Below are 9,660 nucleotides of genomic sequence, written 5' to 3'. Positions count from 1 at the left end.
GCAACAATGAGAACCGAGAGAATGCGGCCAATAATCACGAGAATTTTTTTTTTTTGAGTGTTTAATTAAAACCCATATTTGTAGTTTCTAAAATGTTGATCCACAGACCACTTTCTTGTTACACGCGTGCACCAATGAAAACAAAAGGCAGAGACTCACCACCATCCCTGCAAAAGGAATGGCTCCTTTTCTAACATTCTTGAAAAATATACAATGTACGGTCCTTGTGCCTCAGCACAGGTCACGACGTAATAAACACACTGGCCGGCCCGCTGTCCTCACCATTGTGCGGGCTCTACTACCTGTTGTACGTCCGCTCCTTTTTGGATTTCTCCAGGGCCTTGTCCCTGGTCTTCTTGTTCTCCCCTCGACACTTGAGACAGTACCATTTGCCCTTGGGTTTGTGATTCAGCCCCACGCAGGAGAAATGGAACCATTCGATGGGGCACTTGTCATTGTCACAGCCGATCATCTCTCCATAGGAGACCTGATTGCACAGACAGTACGTCGGCTCCTTTGGGTCAATGGGAAGGTCTGCAGGGGACGCTTTGGCCTTGGAGCGTTTCCTCTTCTTGGAGGCTTTTGCTTTCTTCTCCTTAGGCATTCTGGAGGTGATGTCATCGTGGTCGTGACTATTGGCCGCATTCTCTCGGTTCTCGTTGTTGCGCTGTCACCGAGACTGCTTATTATTGGTCTTCTCCGCCTGCGTGATTGTCTCGCTCTTGGACTTATCCTGGCCGGTTTTGCCGCTGTGGCCAGTGGTGTCATTGGCCTCCTGATGGGCCTCAAAGAGCTCCACGTCACTGTCCACCTGCCTGGTCCGGTTCTCCACCAGCTCCACCATCTGACTCATGATCTGGATCTTCTCGTCGCCCAGCTCCTGGCTCTGAATCAGGGCTCTCTGAATGCAAGGCAACACTCTCCTTTTCTGGACGCCGTCCATCTCGCGTTTGAATTTCTCATAATACTCATCCAGTTCCTTCAGGATTTTGGTCCGGCAGCACGGGAGTGTGGCTTTGTCTGTCACTTTGGCTGGGGAGGGGGTCGCGGGGACAGGGGCGGTGGGCGAAGTGTGAACTTTACTAAGAGTTTCGCACTTGGAAGCATTTCGCACATTTCCATATGGCTCATTCTCTCAGCCTCCATGTTTACTCTTGAATGACATCTGCTCACGGAATCCCTCCTTGAGTTGCCTGTCACTTTGGCTGGGGAGGGGGTCGCGGGGTACAACTTGAGACAACTCAAGGAGGGATTCCGTGAGCAGATGTCAAATTCATAAACTGAGTACACCGAAGTCACAGGGTGAAGGACTTGAGGTGGGAGCACAGCTAGAGTCCAAATACAACCAGGAGACCAGCCTACCCAGAGCACAGTGAGCAGGAATTGGCAAAAAAGATGTAAAAGGCATGGGGTAGTGACAGATCCTGAGGAGCACTGCACTTCTTGCAAGGACTTTGAGGAACCTTCCTAATGAGTGAAGACGTGACAGCCAGAGGGCCAGTCTGGCTGCTGGAAGCAAAATAATTGTTATTATTACAAATTTGCAACATTAATTTGCTCACAGATTTTTTATATATTTTACCTCTTTGTATTTTACCTGAAAAACTTTCAATTATTATGGTGACCCCTGAAGTGAAAAACATCTACATTCTACTGAGAAAAGAGGCAGGGATTATTTCCCAACAACATCACTATTAAAAATATTTTAATGACTTAATAAACAATATTGCAGGCAGGATAACATATGCAGACAGCATAAGAATGACATACGCTATTGAGTAAACTTTTAGCATTTCTAAGTGTTGTTTCCCTCTCCACCTGAATGTCCTTGTGTTTGAAGTCATTATTAAAGTCTGACTTCATTTTTGGGATGTGAAAAGAAAGCAAACTCTTCCATGAGGCACACAATGCTTGCATAAAGCATTTCTACATTTCAAACAATACTCTATCAATGCAATGATAAGTGATTAAATGACATTCATTGGAAGAGGGGTTTTATTGTCCATAACTTGAAAATATAATCTTTGGATCCATGACATTTCCCCTAATCTGGGTTGCAGTGGATCATTGCCTCATACTGGTCTTAAATCAATTGCACAAAACAGTTAGATGAGTCAATATCTATTTCACAGAATACTTTCCACATGATGTACATAATACTGCTGAAGTATTAAGCTTTACTCTTTTTAGAATAAATAATCTAATACTTTTCCTTGTTCAGATTTTTGAACACATCATTTATTTCCCCAAACCAAGGCCTTTCCAAGTGTTATTTCTTCACTCTAACAAGAATCTCTTTCCTCTAGTTTTATTGCCTCATTTTTTGTGGCTCTCCAAGCCTCAGTAGAGAAGAGGACTTCTTACAGAAGTCCTAGCTGAAGAGGTCATCTAAAGTAGTTCTCTCCTCTTTGTTCATGCAGTTTTTTCTTTGAGAGGATGTTATTGCATTTGTAATCATTTGTTAAAATTTTTTTGTGGTACTTTAAAACAGTGTCCCCATTATGTTCTAAGCTCTATCCATGTGCTTTGTTTAGCACTACCACAGTTCCTAACATTTAGTGGATACTCAATATATGAACGAAAGGGTTGATATTACCCAAGTCTCTGTGCGCACACATATGCATAAATCCAAACTGAAGAAACATAATTGGAATATACCTACCTATATCAGTTTATGTTTCCTCTACAAGAAGAAAAACAACCAAAACAAATTTGTCTCCTCAAGGAGCAATCTATAGAAATATTTTCCAAAACATAAAGGGTGCCTAAAATAACCAATAGAAACTGGAGAGTAAGCATTTAATTTTTTCGTGGTGCTTTGTGACAACCTGGCCCTCCATACCTTTTAGTGTTGTGTATTAGTATGCTCTATAATAGCAAAACCCTGGCTAAAGGAACTGCATGGAAGCATGATACCTTCATAACCAAAGCCATTTTCACAACAGGGCAAATTACGTCTTCACTTAATCATGTTATGACAAAATCCATTATAATGATGGATAGACCCAAGGACATTGTTAATACTGAGACAAAATTTAAAGGAACTAGATGTTTCAAGTTTGTCTCATAGGTTTTCCTTTGTATAATTGTGAGTTATAAGATAAGAAAGGTAGATTTTATAGAAGGTAGATAAATATTTTAAGGAAACTATAGATTATCGTTAAGATTAATGAGCATGACTATTTTAATGAAAAAACAGATCACGGGAAAATGATTAATAGTAAAATATTTATGTTAATTAAAATACAGCCCTGACATTGATAGACTATATATATGAGCTTCACTGCATAAGTAACTGAGGAACTATTTGCATGTAGCAGAAGATGAGGGTGAAGGGCTTATAGGATATGTGTCCATTTGGGCATACAATTGGTTTGGTTGATTTGTGATTTTGCTTAGTCCATTTGTAAGTGACCATGTAAAGGGACACTATATAAAATATTATAAAATACTTTAATACTTCAGTATGTTCAAGGAACTGTGGTGATTTCAGTTAAAAACATGCATGAGAAATTACATTATAAATTATAAGATACTCTGATTTATTTCTGATTTTTTTTAAAACAGAGAACATGAATTATCTGTGAAACTGAGAGGAAAATTTTAAAAAAAGCTAAAATAGTATTTCTTATTGGAAACTAAATCTTCCTTCCTATTTCCAGAACCCTCCATAGGTTATTCTATTATAGCAATTACCACATTCTGTTGATAATGTGTAATTATATAGTTTTCCTAATAAAACTATAGGGCCTGACAGGGAGAATGCTATAATTTTTACTGTAGCACAATGCCAAGAACCTGTTAGATGAATAACTGAAGACCAGTTAGAAAAGGGAGTAGTAGATACCAAATATCCAACTACAAGGATGTAATTACATGAAAATGCAGACCATTCCTCTACATTGTCATTAGACTATTTTGTGATTGGTTCTCTCTCTTTCTCTCTCTCTCTCTTTTTTTCTTCTGCTTTCTTCCAGGTCTTTAGCTAAACAGTGATGGTAGTAGCAAATAAGGTGTTCAAAAATAAATCTAAAAAATAAAGTATTTAAAGAAATGGCTGTTGAGCTGTACCATTAAAAATAAAGGATTTTCGGGGAACCTGGGTTGCTCAGTCCATTAAGTACTGGACTCTTGATTTTGGCTCAGGTCATAATCTTAGGGTCCTGAGATGGAGCCAGGACTGCATGGGCTCCAAGCTCAGCAGTGAATCTTCTTGAGATTCTTTCCCTCTCCCCTGCCCCAGCCATGCCTCTGCTCTTTTTCTCTCTCTCCTCAAATAAATATATCTTAAAAAAAAAAAAATGAAGAGTTTCCTCAGGATGGAAAGGGTGAGTGAAGACGTTCAGTTCAGGTGTCCTGAAGGAGAGAATATTATCTGTGGTGGTAAATGAAACAGAGAGTTTGAGCGTAACGGGAAAATTGAGACAATAAAAGGGAAGGAAGTGAGATTGGTAACATAAACTGTTTAGGTTGTCAGGATACTAGAATACAGTGTTAAAGAAATCAGGCTTTATTAATTTGTGTAAGTGCGTGTGGAATCCAAAAAGGTTCTCAATTAGAGAAGTGCAAAATCCATTTCTTTTAATTGTTGGATCTTTATGACTAGTGACTGATTAAATGGCATGAGACAGCTGCTCCATATTATTACCTGCCTATACTTAATATTTACTCAGAGTCAAAAATATGTCATAAGAATATTATCTTTTTTCCTCATGTTGCCCCTATCTTTCATCAGATTGGAGAAAATCAGCAATTACCAGTGCCAGTATGTAGTTAGTGAAATTATATATGAAATGTTAACACAGAGAAAAAAATAATTAGAATATCTGTATAGAAAATACATATTAAAAGAGGTTATGGACTGGAGACTCAATTAACCAAGATAGAATTCTATTTTTTTTTTAAAAGATTTATTTATTTATTTATTTGACAGAGAGAGAGATCACAAGTAGGCAGAGAGGCAGGCAGAGAGAGAGGAGGAAGCAGTCTCCCTGCAGAGCAGAGAGCCCGATGCGGGGCTCGATCCCAGGACCCTGAGATCATGACCTGAGCCGAAGGCAGCGGCTTAATCCACTGAGCCACCCAGGCGCCCCACCAAGATAGAATTCTAAATACCAGTTACAGAGAATATTTATTTCCTGTACATGAGCTTATGTTTTACTAGAGGGGGTACTACCCATTCATAAAAACTACAGTCCACCTTTTTCCCCCTTTTTCTCCAAATATATCTTAAATAAAATATGTAAAATAATACCTAACATTACACTGTACACGTAAGTTACTAAAAGTCATGGTCCAAGTTTTAGATTAGTGTTGACTATTCTTTCCATTCGTTTGTAATACGGATTCTTTCAAAGAATGCCTCAATTCCTCCAGGATTTTTATGTTTTCCTTTGACTCTGAAATTCGTATATCAAATTCCCTCAGTTTGAAAAGCTCCCTCACTAACCCTCATTTTCATGACTACCCTAAGATTCAGTGCATCTCCTTGTCCAGTGGAAAAGTTGGTATTTGAAGCACATCTCAGTTATATTATATCCCTTTGCATTGCAGTGTATTTTTTATGTCTGTCTCAACCACTTCTTCAAATAAAGTCGTGTCTTACACATTTCTGTATCCTCAGTAGTATTATGCTTGACAAATATATTTTTCTTTATTACATATGTTTGGGGCTAATTCAATCTAAAAAGTAAAAGAGAAAGAACAGAGCCATTTTGTAGTGATTAGGACCAAAGAGAAGAGATAAAAAGCCAACCTGAATTAGTTCATAGGAAAAAAAAAAATTAATCTTTTATTCTCATGACTGAAAAATTCATCGTATACTATATCCACATGATGAGAGAGACACCTCTCAGTACCCTCCCCTTCCAAGCAGATCTGGGTTTACAGGCACTTAAATTTTGTGAGAGTGGGCACCTGGGTGGCTCAGTGGGTTAGGCCGCTGCCTTCGGCTCAGGTCATGATCTCAGGGTTCTGGGATCGAGTCCTGCATCGGGCTCTCTGCCCAGCAGGGGGCCTGCTTCCCTCTCTCTCTCTCTCTCTGCCTGCCTCTATATCTACTTGTGATCTCTCTCTGTCAAATAAAAAAAAAATTTGTGAGAGAGACTTTCCTCCATATATAGTGATCTCAGAAAAAAAGACTGGCCCTACGTCTGTACCTCACTCTGGACCAATCATTTTGTAAGGCAAAATTATTTTTAATGGCCACTCTAGGTAAATGCTTGTTTTTATCTTGGAGTAGTGGATCTTCACTTTCATCCCCATTAGGATCACATAGATTTAGGTAGGGAAAGATGTATAGTTCTAGAAATGATGAAATTGAGGTCAGACAGAAAATACTGTATGTCCACTCTATAAGTAGTCTTTTGAGTAAAATCATCTCAATCCAAATTAGGCCTATAGCTATTTTCTATGGGAAATTTTGGCCCACGGTGTCTCAGTTTTATTTAATAAAATGGATTAAGAATGGTACTCAGAAATAATACTTACCTTCAAGTGATGAGAATAAAGAATATCTAGCATAATGCACCTAAAATGCTCAACATAATAACTCACAAATAATAATCACTCAAAATATTGGCTAAGACAGCAATGTAATTCTCAATCTTCAGCATATCATTCTGATCTCTTGATGCTTGAATTTTTTTTTTAAAGAGGCATTAGTTTATGGAGGGTTTTAATAGTGAGTCATAGGGTTCTGGGCTGAATGTTCTCTGGGAAAACCTAGGAAGGGGCAGAAGGGAGAGAGAATTTGATCTCATCTGTAATTCTAGCTCAACTTTTATGAGCTTTACATAGTGTGTCTCAAGGAAAGATTTCATTTGGAAACAGAGTTCCACAGCTAATTTTATAACCTAATGCTGCTTTAAGATCTCAGATATCATCTTTAGAGGTGTAAGTAAACCACAAGTGGTACACCTAAAATAAAACAAAAAATATAGCTGGTGTGCCGAGCTTGTTACGAGAGGGCTGACCAAACAGTATAGGTGACTAATGTCAGCATTTTACTGCTATTGCGGGAAAGCAATTTATGGTCTCCACTCTACTGAGCATATTTCAGCGTGTCACTGTTACAGAGAGAAGACAACACTGGTATATTATAATGCTATTAACCGTATCAAATCTCATATGTTTAAAGGACTGATGATGCATATCTTCTTTTTCACTCCAAAAACATCTTATTATTTCTTTCACAAGTGTAATCAGAACATTGACAGATAATATAGCTATTTATGAACTGTGGACAAAAATGAAAGCATAAAGCACAATCACATTAGGATTCCAGCTATGCTTATCTCATTATCTCAGTCAGAGCTGAAGAGATGTTAAGATGTTTATGTACAGAGAATGTTAACTGTTTTTAAAAGATCATTTTTAAATATTTCAAAATGGGGACTTAATAGTGTATGCACTTAGAATACAGGTGCAATTCTGGCAAAAGCCTCAGAACTTTGCCAAACATTTTCATGAATATCTCTAATCAATTCTTTTTTTTTATATTTCTCAATTGCTGATTTATTTTTTTTAAATCTACCTTTTCTGATCATCTTCTAGAAAGTAATAGGTAAAACTTGCCAGAAAAAGAAAATGTGGCTTCTGAAAGTGTCAAATCCTAAAAAGAATAATGTTGAAAATAGAAAATAGTTATTTGGTTATTTTGATTACAGATATCTGAATAGCTTTATTTCTACTGAGTTTATTTGCTACTTTTGGATTTTGGGTTTGCTTGTTTTGTTTTCTTCAAGGCTAGCTCTCAATCATGGCCACCTTTCTTTTTTTTTATATATATATATATTTTTTCCATTTTATTTATTTTTTCAGCATAACAGTATTCATTGTTTTTGCACAACACCCAGTGCTCCATGCAAAATGTGCCCTCCCCATTACCCACCACCTGTTCCCCCAAACTCCCACCCCTGACCCCTCAAAACCCCCAGGTTGTTTTTCAGAGTCCATAGTCTCTATGGTTCGCCTCCCCTTCCAAAATTTTTTTTTTTTAATAAACATATAATGTATTTTTATCCCCAGGGATACAGGTCTGTGAATCGCCAGGTTTACACACTTCACAGCACTCACGATAGCACTTACCCTCCCCAATGTCCATAGCCCCCTCCCCCTCTCCCAATCCCACCTCCCCCCAGCAACCCCCAGTTTGTTTTGTGAGATTAAGAGTCATTTATGGTTTGTCTCCCTCCCAATCCCATCTTGTTTCATTTATTCTTCTCCTATCCCCCTAACCCCCCATGTTGCTTCTCCATGTCCTCACATCAGGGAGATCATATGATAGTTGTCTTTCTCCGATTGACTTATTTTACTAAGCATGATACCCTCTAGTTCCATCCACGTCGTCGCAAATGGCAAGATTTCATTTCTTTTGATGGCTGCATAGTATTACATTGTGTATATATACCGCCTCTTCTTTGTCCATTCATCTGTTGATGGACATCTAGGTTCTTTCCATAGTTTGGCTATTGTAGACATTGCTGCTATAAACATTCGGGTACACGTGCCCCTTTGGATCACTGCGTTTGTATCTTTAGGGTAAATACCCAGTAATGCAATTGCTGGGTCATAGGGTAGTTCTATTTTCAACATTTTGAGGAACCTCCATGCTATTTTCCAGAGTGGTTGCACCAGCTTGCATTCCCACCAACAGTGGAGGAGGGTTCCCCTTTCTCCACATCCTCGCCAGCATCTGTCATTTCCTGACATGTTAATTTTAGCCATTCTGACTGGTGTGAGGTGATATCTCATTGTGGTTTTGATTTGTATTTCCCTGATGCTGAGTGACGTGGAGCACTTCTTCATGTGTCTGTTGGCCATCTGGATGTCTTCTTTGCAGAAATGTCTGTTCATGTCCTCTGCCCATTTCTTGATTGGATTGTTTGTTCTTTGGGTGTTGAGTTTGCTAAGTTCCTTATAGATTTTGGATACTAGCCCTTTATCTGATATGTCGTTTGCAAATATCTTCTCCCATTCTGTCAGTTGTCTTTTGGTTTTGTTAACTGTTTCCTTTGCTGTGCAAAAGCTTTTGATCTTGATGAAATCCCAATAGTTCATTTTTGCCCTTGCTTCCTATAAGATACCTAGGAATAAACCTAACCAAGGAGGCTAAGAATCTATACGCAGAAAATTATAAAGTACTCATGAAAGAAATTGAGGAAGACACAAAGAAATGGAAAAATGTTCCTTGCTCCTGGATTGGAAGAATAAATATTGTGAAAATGTATATGCTACCTAAAGCAATCTACACATTTAATGCAATCCCTATCAAAATACCATCCATTTTTTTCAAAGAAATGGAACAAATAATCCTCAAATTTATATGGAACCAGAAAAGACCTCGAATAGCCAAAGGAATATTGAAAAAGAAAGGCAAAGTTGGTGGCATCACAATTCCGGACTTCAAACTCTATTACAAAGCTGTCGTCATCAAGACAGCATGTTACTGGCACAAAAACAGACACATAGATCAATGGAACAGAATAGAGAGCCCAGAAATAGACCCTCAACTCTATGGTCAACTAATCTTTGACAAAGCAGGAAAGAATGTCCAGTGGAAAAAAGACAGCCTCTTCAATAAATGGTGCTGGGAAAATTGGTCAGCCACATGCAGAAAAATGAAATTGGACCACTTCCTTACACCACACACGAAAATAG

At 38.4% G+C, this 9,660-nt stretch overlaps 1 protein-coding gene across 1 annotated transcript in view; it reads right to left on the bottom strand.

Moving 5' to 3' along the window:
- Positions 1–295: 295 nt before the first annotated feature.
- The window catches only part of LOC123941848 (inhibitor of growth protein 1-like), a 49,560-nt gene continuing 40,195 nt past the window's right edge, over positions 296–9,660 (bottom strand). The window contains 1 exon segment of the mRNA XM_046005664.1: positions 296–1,082. Within this exon segment, the coding sequence (XP_045861620.1) occupies positions 299–1,082 (784 nt within the window). The 3' untranslated portion in view covers positions 296–298.

Source organism: Meles meles, chromosome 1 (assembly GCF_922984935.1).
Source record: "Meles meles chromosome 1, mMelMel3.1 paternal haplotype, whole genome shotgun sequence".
Classification (NCBI taxonomy): domain Eukaryota; kingdom Metazoa; phylum Chordata; class Mammalia; order Carnivora; family Mustelidae; genus Meles; species Meles meles.
Note: the sequence above shows the minus strand (reverse complement) of the source record. Positions and strands in the feature narration are given on the sequence as shown.